The 20,672-nt window shown below is 38.0% G+C and overlaps 1 protein-coding gene across 2 annotated transcripts in view; it reads left to right on the top strand.

Moving 5' to 3' along the window:
• Positions 1-20,672, top strand: part of MPP7 (MAGUK p55 scaffold protein 7) — a 365,049-nt gene that overhangs the window by 307,118 nt on the left and 37,259 nt on the right. For both annotated transcript variants that reach the window (XM_080671637.1, XM_080671638.1), the window contains one exon: positions 19,870-20,040. In XM_080671637.1, the coding sequence (XP_080527763.1) occupies positions 19,870-20,040 (171 nt within the window). The remainder of the gene's footprint in view (positions 1-19,869; positions 20,041-20,672) is intronic.

The raw sequence follows: 20,672 nt of genomic DNA on the forward strand, positions 1-20,672 counted from the left end.
GATTAACAAAACCAAGAGCTGGTTCTTTGAAAGGATAAACAAGATTGATGAACCTCTAGCCAGGCTCACCAAGAAGCAAAAAGAGAGGACCCAAATAAACAAAATCAGAAATGAAAGAGGTGAAATAACACCAGACCCCACCGAAATACAAAGGATTGTTAAAAAATACTATGAACAACTCTATTCCAACAAACTGGACAACCTGGAGGAAATGGACATATTCCTAGAAAAATATAAACTTCCAAAACTAAATCTGGAAGAATCTAAACATCTCAATAGGCCAATAACTATGGAAGAAATTGAAGCAGTCATCAAAGAGCTTCCAGCAAACAAAAGCCCAGGGCCAGATGGCTTCACAGGGGAGTTTTACCAAACATTCAAGGTAGAATTAAAACCTATCCTCCTCAGACTATTCCAAAAAATTCAAGAGGAAGGAACACTTCCAAGCTCCTTCTATGAAGCCAGCATCACCCTAAAACCAAAACCAGATGAAGACAACACAATGAAAGAGAATTACAGGCCAATATCCCTCATGAACATAGATGCCAAAATCCTCAACAAAATTCTAGCAAATCGGATCCAGCACTACATCAGAAAGATCATACACCATGACCAAGTAGGATTTATCCCAGGAATGCAAGGATGGTACAATATCCGCAAATGAATAAATGTGATACATCACATAAACAAATTGAGAGATAAAAAACACATAGTCATATCAATTGATGCAGAAAAAGCATTTGACAAAACCCAACACCCTTTCTTGATAAAAACTCTCAACAAGGTGGGAATAGAAGGGTCATACCTCAACATAATAAAAGCTATATATGATAAACCCACAGCTAACATCATACTCAAGGGGCAAAAACTAAAACCATTTCCCCTAAGAATAGGAAAAAGACAGGGATGCCCACTCTCACCACTCCTGTTTGACATAGTACTGGAAGTATTAGCCATTGCAATTAGACAAGAAGAAGAAATAAAAGGCATCCAAACTGGAAAAGAAGAAGTAAAGCTGTCCTTATTTGCAGATGACATGATATTGTACATAAAAAACATGAAAGACTCCATCAAAAAACTAATAGACTTAATAAATGAATTCGGCAATGTAGCAGGATACAAAATTAACACCAAGAAATCTACAGCATTTCTATACACCAATAGTGAACTTACAGAAAGAGAGACTAAAAAAGCAATCCCGTTTACCATCGCACCAAAAAAAGTAAGATACCTAGGAATAAACTTAACTAAGGAGGTAAAAGACCTATATGTGGAAAACTACAGGACACTGAAAAAAGAGATAGAGGAAGATGTAAACAGAACATACCATGTTCATGGATTGGTAGAATCAACATCATTAAAATGTCCATACTACCCAAAGCAATCTATAGATTCAATGCACTCTCCATTAAAATACCAATGGCATATTTCACAGACTTAGAAAGAACTCTCCAAAAATTCATCTGGAATAAAAAAAAAAGACCCCAAATAGCCACAGCAATCCTGAGAAAGAAGAACAAAGTAGGTGGGATCTTAATACCAGATTTCAAGCTGTATTACAAAGCCACTGTTCTCAAAACTGCCTGGTACTGGCACAAGAACAGACATATAGATCAATGGAGTAGAATAGAGAACCCAGAAATCGACCCAAATCACTACGCTCAATTAATATTTGACAAAGGAGACATGAACATACAATGGAGTCAAGACAGTCTCTTCAATAAATGGTGTTGGGAAAATTGGACAGATACATACAAACAAATGAAACTAGACCACCAACTTACACCATACACAAAAATGAACTCAAAATGGATCAAGGACTTAAACATACGACGAGAAACAATAAAAATACTAGAGGAATCCACAGGCAGAAAAATCTCTGACATATGCCGAAGCAATTTCTTCACTAATACTGCTCCTAGGGCAATGGAAACTAAATAGAAAATAAACAAATGGGACTACATCAAAATAAAAAGCTTTTGCACAGCGAAGGAGACCATCAATAAAACAACAAGAAAGCCCACTGCATGGGAGAACATATTTGCCAATGATATCAATGATAATGGTTTAATCTCCAACATTTACAGGGAACTCATGCAGTTTAACAAAAAGAAGATAAACCCAATCTAAAAATGGGCAACTGATCTAAATAGATACTTTACGAAAGAAGACAGAAGGAAGGCCAAGAGACATCTGAAAACCTGCTCAAAGTCACTAATCATCAGAGAGATGCAAATCAAAACAACAATGCAGTACCATCTCACACCTGTCAGAATGGCTATTATCAACAAATCAACAAATGACAAGTGCTGGAGAGGATGCGGAGAAAAAGGAACCCTCATGCACTGCTGGTGGATTGCAGACTTGTGCAGCCACTGTGAAGAACAGTATGGAGTTTCCTCAAAAAACTAAAAATGGAACTCCCATTTGACCCAGTGATCCCACTTCTAGGAATATATCCCAAGAAATCAGAAACACCAATCAGAAAGGATATATACACCCTTATGTTCATAGCAGCACAATTCACCATAGCTAAGATTTGGAAACAGCCTAAGTGCCCATCAGCAGATGAGTGGATTAAAAAACTGTGGTACATCTACACAATGGAATACTACGCTGCGGTAAAAAGGAAGATCTTACCATTTGCAACAACATGGATGGACCTGGAGAGCATTATGCTAAGTGAAATAAGCCAGGCAGAGAAAGATAAATATCACATGATTTCACTCATTTGTGGAATATAATGAACAACATAAACTGATGAACAAAAATAGATCCAGAGACAGAGAAACATCGATCAGAACGTCAAATCTCAGGGAAGAATGGGAGGGTGGGGGTCAGAAGAAAGATCAACCAAAGAACTTATATGCATGCATGTAAGCCTAATCAATGGACACAGACAACAGGGGGGGTGGGGGCATGAATGGGAAGTGGTGGGTAATGGGGGAATAAGGACACATGTAATATCTTAATCAATAAATTTAAAATAAATAAATAAATAAATAAATAAATAAAACCCTAAAGCTAACAGCATACTTACTGGTGAAAGACTGAATGCTTTCCTTCTAGGATCAGAAAATAGACAGAGTTACACATTTTTGCCACTTAATTTAATGTGGTACTGGAGGTGCTAGCCAGAGCAATCAGGCAAGGGAAAGAAAGAAAAGGCCTCTAGATTGGATAGGAAATAGTAAAACTACCTGAAGATTATTTCATCTTCTATCTAGAAGATCCTTCTTCTGCCTCAATTGAAATTATCATCTGGATTCTTCTCTTCATTCTGCTAATGTGTTGTATAACACTGATTTATTTTTATATGTTGACCCAACCTTGCATTCTTAGGATAAATCCCACTTGCTCATAGTATCTAATACTTTGTATATGTTGCTGAATTTGGTTTGCTAATGTTTTGAGGATTTGGGATATTGGACTATATATTTTCTTCTTATGATATCTTGTCTGATTTTGGTATCAGGATAATACTGGCCTCATGCACTGAGTTTGGAAGTGTTCCATACTTTTTTTTTTTTTAAGCATTTGTAAAATAATTGTGCTAATTATTAAATGTTTGATAGAATTCACTCTTGAAGCATCTGGTCCTGGTCTTTTCTTTGTGGGAAGGTTTTTGATTACCAATTCAATCACTTTTCTTGTTACCGGTCTCAGACTTTGTATTTCTTTTTTTTGGTTTCAGTAGTAAATCTCTAGTAATGTGTCCATTTCATGTAGATTGTCTAATTTGTTGGCATACAGTTGTCCATAGTATTCCTTTGTAATCGTTTTATTTAGTTTGGTAGGAGTATCTTCTCTTTTATTCCTAGTTTTAGTAATTTGGGTCTTCTCTTTTTTTTTTAATTGGTCTGTGAGGAAAAAGGCTTATCAATTTTTTCGATCCTTTTGACAACAAAAATTTGGTTTTATTGATTTTTCTGTATTTTAATGATACTAAAATGTTACCATTGATTGCTATACTATTAAGGAAATGTCACTTTACTGTTAAATTTTAACATTATCTCCTAATCTTCTGTATTACTCAGGAAACAGAATGTGTGTATGTGTGATATAGATATACAGGCAGTCCTTAGGTTACATCGGACTCGACGTACATCGTTTCGTGGTTACGTCGCCATCTCCCATATATTTATTTTAAAAAAAAAAGTTCTGTCATTTCGACGTATGTACATGTGTGCCTTATGTTTTTTATTATTTATTTACCACAAGTAAAGGTCAGGAATTGTTCTCTTTCTTTTAAATTTTTTTTATTGTTTCACTTCATTACTGCTGTGTATGTGCTCCATGCGGGTGACATAGGTGCTTATGTAGGTGGGTTCCAAGTTATGGTGAAAATCACGTTACGTTGCACCATAGAAATGGATCTCCAACATAACCCGAGGACCTACTGTACTATATATAGTATAGATTTTATAATAGGTATAGATATAGATGTCTATATTTGTTATAATATGTAATTATATATATATGTGTGTGTGTATATATATATATATATATGTGTGTGTGTGTGTGTATATATATATATATATATATATATATATATATATATATATAGAGAGAGAGAGAGAGAGAGAGAGAGAGAGAGAGAGACTTACAAGTAGACTCACATGATTGTGGAGTAAGTCAGAATACACAGCATAGGCTATCTGGAGGCTGGGACCCGGACAAAGCCATCGGCTAGCAGAATTCCTTCTTGCTCAGGAGAGGTTAATCTTTTTTCAGCTGATTGGATGAGGCCCACCTACATTATGGAGGGTAACCTGCTTTATTCACTGTCTGCTGATCTAAATGTTAATCTCTTTCAATAAACAAACACCTTCACAGAATCATGTAGAGTAATGTTTGACCAGATGTCTAAGCACTGTAGCCCAGCCAAATTGACACATAAATCTCCTACTCCTCTTTAAGTAGATCTGTGGTAATTATTGCATTGAGGGGAAAAATTCCCTTTGGAGATTTGATATGTCTTCTACATCAAATGTTTCTCTCACTAAAAGAAGTAATTTAAACAATACACGTGAACAAAATGGAATGGATTTGTAACATATTCATCACAGTATATCATACAACTGACCATAGTATTCTAGTATACATCAGATCCCAGCAGATACCACCATTTTCACAGATACGTTGTAGTGCCACTGGTTTTAAAGAACTTCCACATACACAGGATGCATCTGTATCCAGCTTGGCACATGGCACCTTTTCTAAGGACTATTTAGAATAATTTCTAAGACCCTGGCTTATTTTAGAACCTTACCTTTATCCCTCATCCACCTTCACACCTTGTATCTCCTGAATCCACAGGAGAGGAAAACCAGAAGTGATCTACCTTGCACACAGAATACACTTGAACAAAAAATGGTACCACCCAGGATCTACTTGTAGACCTATGACAACCATCTAAATTAGGCAATAGCCCAGTGACTACATTGATTATTTTCACTTTTTTTTTGAAATGCATAAAAATTAAGCACAAAACAGTATATGTAAGTAGTCCTTAACCTGATGGATGACCAGTTACATTTTTTGACAAATACATTCCATTTCAAAATTATCTAAGTGGACTCTTTTAAAAGAAGTAACATTATAATACTCTAAGAATTGAATATCTATTGGTATAATAATTATATCTTAAAACCGTATTTAATAAGCTATCACTGATGCGAACGTACACTATAGTATGATTCTTATTAAAGTGTAACATACCACATTTCTTAGATATCAGTGTATTTATCAATAAAAGATGTTTGGCTATTATTATTGGAAGGATGGAAAAAAGCTTACTGAGTGAGCAATATAAGTTGTATGGTGGTTGCATAAAATTTTTAAATAACAACATGAAGGTAAATTAATAGTATGCTATAAATATGAATTATAGAAAATTGCACCTTTTAAGGTTGAATTCCTATAAGTCAAGGGCTGCCTATATATATAAAGATTGTCAGCCCATTTACTTTATATATTTCAGATATATATATTATCATAAATATTTCATTTCTATTTAATTATATATATTTCATTTAGCTTTGGTGGGTAGTGTGGAAGGTAGTGTATTTTGGGGTGGGGGAGGGAGACTGTTTGTCTCTCTGTTGGAATCCAAAGGGTAATTGTCTCAGTGGTACATGGTCTACTTTAAAGATCCTCTCTCCTTTTTTCCTAATGCAGTACAGAATAGTCTATATGAAGGGGAATATTTTTTAACATTGGTAAGAATTACAGACTGTTTTTCCTCTGGTTAATTCATTATAAAAATCTTGTTATAATCAATTCACAAAGCACTGCTTATCATACATCTGTCGTCAGACATAATTTCTTGCAAGTGGTTTCCTGAAAAATCATCAGGTTTTCTCCACTGCTGCCCTTGCTGGAGTACTTCATGCATTCTTTTAAAACAAGATCAGTTTTGGTACTTATATGAGTTAAGACTGTTCTTTCTATTTAACTGAAGTGTTTACCATAAAGTTAAATAAAAAACAAAACTGACCATTTGCTGTCATTTCTTTTAAATGTTATTATTTTCCCATCTCTACTTCCTAATCCTGTTTCTTAATTCTCCTATGTGTAAGCACTACTGATCCTCAACAAATTACATTGCCTATTTTTTTAAATCTTATAAAAATTACCATTTTCACCAATATTCATCCATTTTATTAAAGGAAGTTATGTAGGTAAATAAAGCTATGTCTAAATATACCGCCTCAATGCTTCAAAAAATAAAATTTATATAAAAAGAACATTTAGAAGCATTCTGTCAAAATGGTGCAGGTTCTTTCTTGAACAAGAAACAACTCTGCATCTCTCAACATGTCTGGAATTCTACTTGGAATTTTTTTTTTTTTTTTTTTTTTACAGAAAGAAACCATTCCTGCTTGGAGAATTTTAGGTTGCATAGACTTAACTTAAAAAAAAAAAAAGATATTAAAATTTCAAATCCAATTTTTCCTTTTTATCAGAACTATATTTTTATATTAAAGTTTATGTGGGCATACTGTGTTTTTTCCTAATTTTGAAAGAGTGTAAATAAGAACTTATTTCTTTATTAGCTGCCTGGCAGAAAATTAAATTCTCATATGGCTTCTTTTTTATGGTAATGTTGTGCTATGTTTTAAAAATAAATTGTCAGTGGTATCAGGAAAACTTTTTAAGACGTAAGTAAATTTTTTCCCCTTGGAAATTGCAAGTTGATATCTTATATTAGCTTCCATGATTTCACTAGGTACTTTGAATTTCTATTCTTAGCTTGAGATGAGTTAAAAGATTCAAGGGTATTTATGGCATTTCAACATTTAAGTTTTAATGAGAGCAACTTTGAACCTGTAATGTTCCAGAGAGGAATTTTCTGTTAGTTTGTTCAAAAGCTTTTTTCTATTCATATACAAAACTAGCATCTGTGTGGTTGGTAAATGTAATCCATGATAACATTATGTTTGTCTGCTGATTTTTTTATTTTCTCCTGACACTGTTTTATAAGATGAATATAGAAGCTGACTCACCCAGCTTCTTCAGATCTCAGTAACTTTTATAGTTTTGCATTGGCATTACTTTTCAGCTTAAACCTCCTCCCGAGATTTTTACTTACTTGTTACTTTAAGATGTTCTTAATTCTCCTCCATTGTCTTTCAGATAATTTTATGATTGGTATACTATAGCAACATCATTTCAACAATAATTTGTCCTGAGATCATGTGACATAGTTTTCACATGTCTGTTATGATTTATATCATTCTAACAACATTGGCATTATATTAAAATGTTGATTTTAATGGAAATTTTCAATGTTTTGTTGTCAGGAGCCTAACACTGTATAATAGTTTTTAGCTGCTTAGTTTTTATTAATGTCTACATGTTTGTGTTTTTTTAATCATCTTTAAAAAGTGATTTATATTAAAAATTTCTCTTCCTTGTAATTAAGGAACCGATTGAACTAATAAAATATTTGCTTGGTCAAATTAATCCAATGTTTAAAGATGCAAAAAAACCCTTTTTTTCATACAGTATTTTTGGTAGTTTTCATCATTTAAAAAGATCCATACCTTAGCATATTAAGGCAAGAAAAAAGAATTAAAATGTTTATTATTATCTCCTTTTAAGAAAGTAAATAGTTTTCTTAATTGTGTTTGCATAAAATAAGTGTATTTTTTTGAATTGGGAAAACTTTAGAATGGATCCTTCTATAAATCTCTAAATTTTGAGGTGCTTGTGATCAATATTGTTTTGTTATGATTCAAACAGATTTCACTGAGATTCTTCTTTTCCCACTTTACAAACATCTATAAAATTTACTCATATTTAAAGCTTATTATTTATAAAAGCATTGGGAATGCATAATATTTGACATTATTAGACCAGTTTGGTTACATAAAGGAAAGATTGGTTACATAGCAAAAGACTGAAACTGCCCCATTGGAGGTGGTTACATAATAGTATTTTTTTTTCTTTGAATCAACAGAAAAGCATGTATCACTTCACTCTCATTCACATGTGTGTTTTTGAGGTTGTTCATGTTGGTAGTGAGTTACCTTGACTCCATCGGAGGGCCTTTTGTGTTAATGTACATGTTTGTTCAAAATGATCATGTGTTTTTAATAAAATACTATCTTATTTAATGTCAAAATTTTATTAAAAAGTAACATCATTAAAATTATCAGTATTTACATTATAAATTTACACTGAAGTTACTTATGGGAACCAAAGAATATGATACTGATTTGTGATTTTTAAAAATATTTTACATCCATTTTAATAGTTTGGTTGTACGTTTTCAGGACCCTAACTGCTTTTCTTTTATCTTCACTTTTTAGGTGAGATTGCTGATTCTTTATCTTCCTTGACCTTTGATCTTTAGTTTTTATACTATAGTCTCATTTTTTTAAAAACTGTTTTCCATTATTGTTTTTACTTTCATTGCTTTTTAAATATTTTAATTTATTAGTTATTTTTAACTATTGTGAATATAAAAACTTGTTCTGTTACCATAGTCATTTTATAAAAGACTAAGAACCTGCCTCTGAGACATGGTCAAAAGTATTTTGTGTTACATGATTATATAACCACATAAATACCTCTGCCAATACTGGAGTTCATTGGTTGTTCATATATTATGAACAATGTTTTGTAGGTTTTTTTCAAATTATAGAATTATGTAACATTATAGAAAGTTTGAAAAATAGAACAAAATAATTACCCACAGCTCTCTCTAACACAATTATTGTCTCTTTTTATAGGACATTTTCTTCTATATCTATGCAAATTTTTGTATTAGTAATAAGGTAAAGCTATTATATTCTGTCCCTTTTTTCCATTCACTATAGCAAATGCATTTCTATGGTAATTATAATTATAATTGTAATGGCTTCAACTGAATTTCTTTGAAAGGGTGTTTTGTAATTTAATACTTTCCATAGTTCTGTATAGTTTGGATGTTTCTAGTGTTTTACTGTTAAAAAATCACTAACATTATAAGTTTGACAGGTAATAGCAATTATCTACAATGTGAAACTTATTTTAATAACAAATGATTCATAATTTACATATGTAAGCATTAAACTTAATGCTCTTTTGAAGATTGGTTTTATATAAATAAAGTATAGTGAAGTTGCTTTGAAAATTACCAAACTACCCTATCACAGCCTGAGTTAGTTTACTTTTTTATTTATTTATTTTTACTTAAGAGAAATGTCAAAGTCCAATCAGACAGGTTAAGAGTACTAGTATTTACCAAAAAATCTTAGTTTCTAGCCATGGGCCTATATTGTGAAACCCTTTAAACTACAAGTATTTGTGAATAATTTTTATGTCCCGTGGTATATAAGGAGTTATTTGAGGGCAGTGACACTGTTTTATATAGTTTAGACATCATCTTGAACACAGAGGCATATTAAAATTTTTTAATTCTACTTGAAAATGTCTTCTAACAGAAAAAAAAACTTATAATTTTTAATCCCTTAATTAAACTGCTGTTCTTCTTTGATAATTTTTCCTAGTAAATTTTTTCATAAAGTAACAGAAGGCTCATCATTTTTTCCTATTATATATCCATGTCTGTAGAGCAACATTTAAAACTTTCTTCTTGACTTTCTTTCATCGTTTTATTATTATTATTACTATCATGGTAAAAGAAGAGCTGCTTAAACCCATGGGTTGTTATACGTCCTTCATTGGGTTGCTGTGAAAATTAAATGAACTAATCTACATAATGTACTGCAAGTGGTGTCTGTCATCTAGTAAGTTCTCCATAAGTGTCAACTATCACCACTACTACTTCTCGTGATTTGCTATTGTTATTATTGATAAGAAAATTATCTGAACTTGGACCAAGAATCACATTTTTGTCACATAATAAATAATAAATCATCTGGTACTCCAGGACAAAGTATGTATCAACATAAAGTCGTAAAAGGATTGTTCAGTAAGTGTTTCTGGGAACATTGGTTAACTTTTTAGAAAAATATAAAGTTACAGCCTCACCTTGCAAGCTTGCTCTCATGATTATAGGTGAATAATTCCAGGCGGGATAAAAAAAAATTAAATGTGAAGCCATGAAATTCATATTTTTAAACTTTAGAAAATATAGGTGAATATATATCAGACCTAAGGATAAGAAAGTCATAAAAACAGTGGAAGAAACTCAAGCGAAAGAAATTCACAGATTCAAATGGGTAAACATTTAACATTTCATCAAAAAGAAAAGTTGAAAATCTTAAAGTCTTTGCAACAAATAGGGCTGAGGATTATGTCCTGAAAAGATACATGCGTGTGTACATTATTTATGAACACCCTAATCAAAAAGTGGTCAAAATGTATCAAACATCAATTTACAGAATAAGAAATGCAAATGATTAATAAACATTAAAAAAGTCTAACTCCACTAACAGTGAAAATGAAATGCTGTACAATTTTTCACTTGTCCAATTATTAATGGCTTTAGAGTGATTAGAAGTCCTCTTATGAGAGAATGGTAATATGGGCAGTCCTGCTTACTGCTGGAGGAAATGTACACTGTTATGAACCGGTCTGAATGACAAGCATTTGGACAAGATCTATCTAGCTTTGCAACTTGTCCTAATGAAGTCACCAGTGAAATGAACAAAAGGGAATGTCCATGGATGTCTTTTGCAGTCTTACTGAAATAATGAGCAGATAACACCTTAAATGTCACATTTTATAGTAAAAAAATATGTTTAACTTTAAACAAAGCTATACAATTAAATGATGTGTTAACATATCGTAAATGATCTCTACTGGAAAATATTAGATAAGTGTCTCCTTATGATTAGGGGCTGACCTGCACCTGTGGTCTTACTCTAACTCTGAAGTCACTTTCCTATTGTAATAACGTGAAATTGCCGTTCCTTTAAAACACACAAATCTCTAGCAGCTGTGGGTATATGCCCTGGAAAAAGCCTGACCATAAAAATGCTGAGCCAATTATAAATTACAAAAATGTGAAATATAAGGAAAAATATATTTTGTGTAAAACCGTTCCCTTACTCTAAATTCCTTGTTACTATTCTTTTTACCATCCTTCTTTTTTAAAAGCCAGTTCTTACTAAGACTTGGGCACTGGAAATGAACTGGAATTAAATGGGTCCTAGGTTATTTATAAACATTTACTTGAAAGAACCCTCTGCTTACTTTCCGCTTAAGTACACTGTTTTAAATTGCCCTTTTAATGAGAACCACATAAGATCTGAAGGCAAGAGCCCTGGCCAGTGTAGTGCAGTGGTTAGAGTGTCAGCCAGCCCTGGTATGGGTGCAATGCAGGAGGCAACCAGTCAGATGTGTTTCTCTCATATCAATCTTTCTCTCTGTCTCTCCTCCTCTGTCTATCCCTCCCACTCTCTCTAAAAGTCAATGGAAAATATATCCTTGGATGAGGATTAACAACAAAAAGATCTGAAGGCAAAAAATACTAACCCCTTTTCCTGTCATAGAATTCACTTTCTCTAAGCTTAGCCTTAACCACGGTGTGAGGACGACACATCATTCATCATGTTACTGAAGTTTGAAAGTTACAATCTGTACCGCCTTGAAGGTCATGTCAGATAGATTCCAGGAAAATAAGCTGATCTGGTTTTTGGTTTGAGAAATAATCATAGGCAAGTACTCTGGATTGTATATGTTTTGTTATAGCCTCTGTTCTGGCTGTTTGTTTGTTTTTTATTGTTGTTTTTTAAATATATTTTATTGATCTTTTACAGAGAGGAAGGGAGAGGGATAGAGAGTTAGAAACATCGATGAGAGAGAAACATCGATCAGCTGCCTCCTGCACACTCCCACTGGGGATGTGCCCACAACCAAGGTTCATGCCCTTGACCGGAATCAAACCCGGGACCCTTCAGTCCACAGGCCAACGCTCTATCCACTGAGCCAAACCAGTTTCGGCTGTTCTGGCTGTTTTATTGTTTTCTCTGAGTTTGGGATTTTTCTTTGTTGTTGCTGTTTTGTTTTGTTTTGTTTTGTTTTAATCTGTGCTTATACATGGACTAGGGGCCCAGTGCATGAATTCGTACACCTTGAAAGAAACTGTGGGCCGCGAGGCTGTGGTCAGCCCATCCTCTGCACCTCCACCTAGCCCCTCCCACTCTGGCCCCAGGTCCCCTGTCTAAGGGCAGCCTGGTTCCTTCTGCCGCCGCTCCCATATGCTGATGGTGCCGGCCCTGCTCGCACCACTGATGGTGTGAAGCAGTTGGGGCTGGCACCAGCAGCAGGTGCAAGCAGGGCCGGCACCGTCAGTAGGTGTGAGCAGCAGCTGCAGCTCTGATAGCCCCTCAGGCGCAGGGGGAGGTGGAGAAGCCCTCAGCGGTGATTGGGCCCGGCAGCCACAGCTCACACCCGCTGACAACACTGAGCGATCAGGACTGGTGCTGGGCACTAGCAGTGGGTGCGAGCGGTGGCTCCAGCGCTGGCTGCGAGTGTGAGTGGGTCTGGCGCTGGCAGTGAGTGTGAGTGGGGCCGGCGCCGGCAGTGGGTGCAAGCAGCGGCTCCTGGCCCTGATCACCCCTCAGGAGCAGGGGGAGGTGAAGCCCTGAGGAGCAACTGGGGCTGGCAGACACAGCTCGCACCCACTGATGGCACCGAACCATCAGGGCCGGCACTGGGAGCTGGCAACTGGTGCGAGTGGTGGCTCCAGCACCAGCAGTGGTTGCAAGTGGGGCCGGTGCCAGCAGCAGGTGTGAGTGTTGGGCAGGACCACAGTGTGCAGGAGCAAAGAATTTTCAGTAACCACCAAAGGCTCGCTCTGATGACAGCAACTGGTGTCCTGCCTTGGTCTGGCACCACCACTCACCTGTGCTGACCATCCCGCTGGGCTGACGCCACCCACCATGTTTCACACGCACCCCCTGGTGGTCAGCACACATCATAGTTACCGGTTGTTTGGTTGTTCTGCCATTCAGTCTATTTGCATATTAGCCTTTTATTATATAGGATACTTATGTACATATGTATACATGTGTACCCATTTATATGTGTATTTGTATATATGTATTGTGTGATGTAAATATGGAGCACTATATATGAATCAGGAGAGTAAAGGATTATGATAAGTAAAAGTGGGAAGAATGCCTTTTACTGTAAATTTAAATATGGTATCAGAAATAACATACATCCCTAGAAGTAATAACTAAAAACATGAATAGTTAAGGTACACTAAATCTTTCTGTTGTGTTTTTTTAAAATGCCTCACTGCCCTGGCCTGGTGGTCAGTTGGTTGAAGCATTATCCCGTACACCAAGAGCTGGTGGGTTCAATTCCTGGTCAGGGCACATACCCAGGTTACAGGTTCCATCCAGGTGGGAGTGATATGGGCGTATGAATATGAGAGGCAACTGATCGATGTTTTTCTCTCATATAGGTGTTTCTCTCCCTCTCTCTTTCTCTCTATCTCTCTCTCTCCCTCCCTCTCTCTTTCTCTCTCTCTCTCTCTCTCTCTCTCTCTCTCTCTCTCTCTCTCTCTCTCTCTCTTTCTCTCTCTCTCTCTCCCCCGTCTCTCTAAAATGCAATAAAAACATATCCTCAGGCAAGGATTATTAAAAATAAATAAAATGCCTCACTTCTTTAATAGGGTACTTTTAATAGTTAACATTTAAATCTGGCTTTAATTTTAATATTTTGTCTCTTTTGTAACACTAGCCAGTTAAAAACCTACTAATAAGCCCCTTAATTTATTTTTCCCTTTCCTGCTAGACAGTATGTTGTGGGAACACATGGAGGTATAGCATGTTCCTGCCTTCAAGGTACTTTAAATAAGTTGGAGACATAATCACGCAGTAATTTACAGCTGTAGTGTATAGTGTTTACCACATTCCAGGTACTGGGTCAGATCGTTTATGGCAGTGGTCGGCAAACTGCGGCTCGCGAGCCACATGCGGCTCTTTGGCCCCTTGAGTTTGGCTCTTCCTACCACGTGCGGGCGTGCATGTACAGTGCGATTGAAACTTCGTGGCCCGTGTACAGAAGTCGGTTTTCGGCTCAAAAGAAATTTCAATTGTTGTACTGTTGATATTTGGCTCTGTTGACTAATGAGTTTGCCAACCACTGGTTTATGGCAATTGTTTAATTCTTAACAACACTGTGAGGTGGACACTACTATTTTAAAGTTGAGAAAATGGGCCTGGAGGCATTTTTTAAAAGTTGGCAAGTCATACAGCTGGTAAGTCAGCAGAGCAGAGCAGACTTGTCTACCTCTTGTCTTTTGCTTCAACACCTAGTGATGCCGCTGCTGTGATAGAATCCATGTGGTGATCTGATTGCCTGTTCTTTGTTTTGTAAACGAGCATATTAGGCAAGGCGCCAGCACCAAAGCTCATAACCATGGGAGTTCTCCTGCTTGATAGTCACCACCGAGAAAGGGGATGTGAATGAGGTCAGGACCTTGTCATGGTGTGTGGGCGAGTGCACTGACAGTACTGTGTGTGCTGGCCAGGGAGCAGGGCTCCAGGGTTCCTTCCAGTGCTAAGCCTTGGGGTTTGCAATGTTCTCTCCTTTTGTCTGCCTTTTAGAATTTTTTTTTGTGAAAATAATCAAATGTGTCCTTTCTGTGTTGAAATTTACATAAGAAAATGAAACTGAAATGATAGTAGGGTTTTTGTTGTTGCCTTTTTAAGTTTAATTCAGTAAACTTTTACCAAACACCTGTTCTGTACCAACCAGATACAGCTAACATCACCAAACCATACTGTGGTCCCCATCTTTGATGTCCAAAGATCCTCACATTAGAAATCTGTTTACTTCTTTCTTTTATCCACTATCCCTTTATTGTTTACAATGAAAGCAAAAACTTCAGTTAATGGTAAAGACCCAGTTAGGTTAACACTTTCATTGAAATTTGGGATTTATCTGTGATTTGTGGATCAGAAAAATTTCAGGTTTTCACATTTGAACTTTATTTGCTTTGGATGAGACATTTATGACCTAGTTAGAACTATTCCTGTGCCAAAAGTTGTAGTGGCAAAGAAAACCCTCCCTCCATACAAGGAATGATTGTGAAGGCCATTTCTAGTTCTACCTGCTTATCCTATAACTAGAGGTCTGGTGCACGAAAATCGTGCATGGAGGGGGTGGTTCCCTCAGCTCAGCCTGCACCCTCTCCAATTGGGGACCCCTGGGGGGATGTTCGACTGCCGGTTTAGGCCTGATTGCACAGGGATCACTGGCTCCTAACTGCTCACCTGCCTGCCTGCCTGATTGCCCCTAACTGCCTCTGCCTGCCAGCCTCATCACCCCTAACTGCCCTCCCCTGCCAGGCTGATCACCCCCAACTGTCCCCCCTGCCGGCCTGATCTCACCACCAATGGCCCTCTCCTGCTGGCCTGATCTCACCCCCAACTGCCCTCCCCTGCAGGCCTGATCTTGCCCCCAACTGCCCTCCTCTGCTGGCCAATTTGGTTCTGATTGGTCAGTTTCTATGCCGGCATCAAAAGCTCCGCCTCCTAGGCAGCCATTGGCTCCCCATAGCACCCAGATTTGGTTCTGATTGGTCAGTTTCAATGCCAGTTGGCATCAAAAGCTCTGTCTCCTAGGTAGACATTGGTTCTTCACAGCACCCACATTTGGTTCCAATTGATCGGTTCCTATGCCCGTCAGCATCTCTGGGCATATCTCTGGGTCTGATCAGAGTGGCAGGGCTTAACAGCAGCCTCAGCAGAGGCTGGGAGAGAAAGAAAAGCCCAGCTGCTGGTGAAGCTCAGAAAGAAAGAGGGAGAGAAAGAGAGAGGCAAGTACACTGATCAACAGCTTCCACTGAGACTGCAGATCAGACCCTGATTCATTTTCTGGGTCTCAGCCACCTGGGCAGTCAGTGCTGGGTCGCCAGGCTGCAGCTGGGCAATCAGTGCTGGGTCATCCCGGCAACCCAGTGCTGACTGAAGGACTTCTGGGTTGGTCAGCATTTGGTCATGATCGGTTGTTACAACCCTGGCCTTTTATATATTAGATTGCCTTTCTGGAGATAAGAACCGTGGAAACCTGAAATTAGAACAATGAAATAAAAGCATAGAAAAGTTAGGACAACTAATGTGTCATTTTTGTGCTAAACCAGACACTATCCCGTTACTTGGATTCCAGTCTTAGCCAGCAGTCATAGGTAACAGAGTTAGGGTGGGATTGGGATCGGATAAGTAATTTCCGCAAATTAGGCAGAGACCATTGCCTAGAAACCACTCTGCTAAAGCACTGGAAGTAGCAAGAATCTCGGTTACTTCTGGTGTGGTGTTGCAATGACTCTGAGATATATGTAGGGGTCCCTTTTATGGGTTCTTTCCCAATATCATAGAAAACAGAGAGAAAAAATTAATGTGCAGTGTGTCCTCTTACCCGTTACACAGAAGTTTGCATTGTGTCTGCATGTGGGATTTTAGAATTCACACATCTTTTCTTCCTCTCAGGACCAGGATGGCACAGTGCCCCTTTTGCTTATCTCAAATCTCATCCTATCTAATAAAAGAGTAATATGCAAATTGACCATCACTCCAACACACAAGATGGCTGCCCCCATGTGAACACAAGATGGCCACCACAAGATGGCCAGCAAGGGAGGGCAGTTGGGGGGGACCCAGGCCTGCAGGGGAGAGCAGTTGAGGGGGACCAGGCCTACAGGGGAGGGCAGTTGGGAGGGATCAGGCCTGCAGGGGAGGGCAGTTAGGGGGGACCAGGCCTGCAAGGGAGGGCAGTTAGGGGTGACCAGGCCTTCAGGGGAGAGCAGTTAGGGGTGACCAGGCTGGCAGGGGAGGGCAGGTAGGGGCAATCAGGCTGGCAGGGGAGCAGTTAGGCATCCATCAGGCTGGCAGGTGAGTGGTTAGGAGGTGATCAGGCTGGCAGGCAGAAGTGGTTAGGGGCAATCAGGAAGGCAGGCAGGCAAGCAGTTGGGAGCCAGCAGTCCTGGATTATGAGAGGGATCCCAGATTGGAGAGGGTGCAGGCTGGGCTGAGGGACACCCTCCCCATGCACGAATTTCGTGCACTGGACCTCTAGTCTTATATAAAATACCAATGTGTTTCATCATTTACCCTGTTCACTTTTTTCTCTTTGATCAAAGAGTTTTAGAGCAATTATCTTCCTCATTTAAAATCCTTTGTAAATGTTTCCCTTCAAATAAATCTTGAGTATTTCCTCAAAATCAGAATGACTCTTGGTGGTCCACAGAAATATATTATCAGATTATCTTTTTCATTCTATTCTCAATATATTGGTTGATTTTTATTAAGCTGAAACTGTGAGTCATATAACTCCCTAGTCATTGATAATTGTTTTTTAATAGTGCCTTTATTTTGAATCCTATTAACTTCTTAAATCCAATGCTAATAATTATGCTTTTTCTGTATGGTCCCTAAAATTCACATAGATTAGTTATTATAGTCTTATATTTTGTTATAAAATAGCTTTATTTTTAAAGTTTTCTCTGTGTCACACTCATTCAGTATTCTTTTTTAAGAGAATATATTTAAAAATATGTTTGGGTCCAACCAGTGTGGCTCAGTGGTTGAGCATTGACCTGTGAACCAAGAGGTCAATGTTTAATTCCCAGTCAGGTCACACAACTGGGTTGCAGCTTGATCCCCAGTGGAGGAGCTTGCAGGAGGCAGCCGATCAATGATTCTCTCTCATCATTGATATTTCTATCTCTCTCCCCCTCTTCCTTCCTCTCTGAAATTAATAAAAATATATTTTTAAAAAGAGTAATGTAAAAAAAGTCTTTAAAATAGATATATAATACATATATATTGTTTTGTGCTACAGAGCTGATGCAGAATATACTAGTACTAGAGGCCCGGTGCATGAAATTCGTGCACAGGGGGGTTGTCCCTCAGCCCAGGCTGCACCCTCTCTAATCTGGGACCCCTTGAGGGATGTCCGACTGCCCATTTAGGCCCGATCCCATTGGATCCCATTGGGATCTGACCTAAACAGGTGGTCAGACATCCCTCTCACAGTCCAGGACTGCTGGCTCCCAACTGCCTCACCTGCTGGCCTGGTCCTCCCCAACTGCCCTCCCCTGCAGGCCTGGTACCCCCCAACTGCCCTACCCTGCAGGCTTGGTCCCCCTGAACTGCCCTCCCCTGCAGGCCTGGTCCCCCCCAACTTCCCTCCCCTGCAGGCCTGGGTCCCCCCCAACTGCCCTCCCTTGCTGGCCTGGTCACCCCTAACTTCCCACAACTGCCCTCCCCTGCTGGCCATCTTGTGGTGGCCATCTTGTGTCCACATGGGGGCAGCCATCTTTGACCTCATGGGGCGGCCATCTTGTGTCTTGGTGTGATGGTCAATTTGCATATTAATCTTTTATTAGATAGTATATGTTTTGATAAGTAGGCTCTTTGTCTTAAAATCTGGATTTTTGAGAGGGTATAAAGGTTGGTTTGGTTAAGAGTTGATTGCACAGCTTATGAGTTCTTGAATGATGCGTATGATAAATGTCACTATTCTAGAAAAGAAATAAAACCAGAATATTGCAACAACATGAAAATCAATCAGAATGAAATGGGAATTGACTGAGGAAAGGAACTCTAGCTGAACTTTTTAAGCCCACTTGTTAAGTGATAGCTGTGAGTTTGAGAGGATGTTTTAAGCAGACATGATATTTATTTAAATACTTAAAAAGGTATCTTAGCAAAAGATTATATGACCTGTTGGTGAGTAAACAATTGGAACTATGAAACATTTTCAAATTTCAGTAGGCTTCAGATCATAAATACATAGAGCTTCCATAGAAGAAGACCTGAGGCAGCTAGGTCCATGGTTCCATTCCCCTGGAATCTCATGGAAGTTAAATAATTTGCTTTGAGGAACAGGATAGTTCTATCAGCCTGATCCCACACATAGGCCTGTTTGACACTATGCTTTCCCTAATTTAGTTTTCTTTCTTAACAGTAGATCCTGTCTGTGCCCAGGTATGTTGTTAGGCTATACTTAGAATATGACATGAAATACTCCAGTGTTTATGAATGAGAGAACCCATCATTTATATTTAAAATGTTTTTAAAGTGCTTTTAATTTTTTTTATCAAATGTGTTCATCAATGAGTCCCTGATAAATTACCCTCATGCTTTCTGACTTCCTTATTATGCTTTATAACGCAGTTATTTTACTCATTGATTTCTGAAGAAAACTCTATGATTTAGAACCAAATAAAATTTGTCATTATAGCTTTTATTTAAATGTTAGATAATTCTCTTATAAATTGTTATTTTAATGAAATTGTGTAGCATCTATTTTTATTCTCTTACTAAGTGCACTTGTAACAATAATATGGTGTAACAAAAATCTGATCCAACTTTGAGGGGTTTTTATTTTTGTTTTTTGAGGGGGTTTCTTTTTTTAGTTCTTATTACTAGAAACAATTTATTTTTCTATTTACAGCTGGTTTTAGAAGAAGTTTCCGTCTAAGTAGAAAAGATAAGAAAACAAATAAATCCATGTATGAATGTAAGAAGAGTGATCAATATGATACAGCTGATGTACCCACATATGAGGAAGTAACCCCATATCGGCGACAAATGAATGAAAAATACAGACTTGTTGTCTTGGTTGGTAAGTGTCTGCGTTTGTATGTAATTTGGATGAAATAAGTCAGATAGTAAAAATTTCACTTCAAAGAACATCGTACTTGAAGTTTGGAGCTAAACAATCTCACCCATTGTTCACATAGAGCCCATGCCCCTTCAGGGCGCTGAGCTGAGTATTTCCAAGGAAGGCCTCCCTCAGTCAGGTCAGCAGGTGTTGGCCCTGCTTTGCCTGTACTGCCCTGTCCAGGCATGGCCATGCATTGCACTTATCATTACTGTCTTACTTTCGCTCTCATCAAAATTCACCAACTATTCCGAAGTATCCCAGGCTGATTTTCCTTGTTTTTCATCCCTCTCCACTCTATTCACTTGTTGGGCAGCCCACCTGGGGTAGTCCTCCCAGTTACCAAGGAAAGGCCGGGCTTGACCTTAATCTCTGCTCAGACTTCAGGCTGCCTCTCAGTAGGTTTTTATGGCAGAGATAGCATCCATGTCAGTGCTCAGAGGGAGGAGCCTCCCCCACCCCCCCGACCTTTCCCACTGGCCTCCAGCCTCAACTCCAGGGCTTCTCAAACTTACACACTTTGAGTCAACTGGGGATCTTGTTTGCACAGTTTCTGATCTCCCCCAAGTTCCCAGATACCCAGGCTGATTCTG

The sequence above is a fragment of the Plecotus auritus genome, assembly GCF_963455305.1.
Source record: "Plecotus auritus genome assembly, chromosome: 1".
NCBI classification, from domain to species: Eukaryota; Metazoa; Chordata; class Mammalia; order Chiroptera; family Vespertilionidae; genus Plecotus; species Plecotus auritus.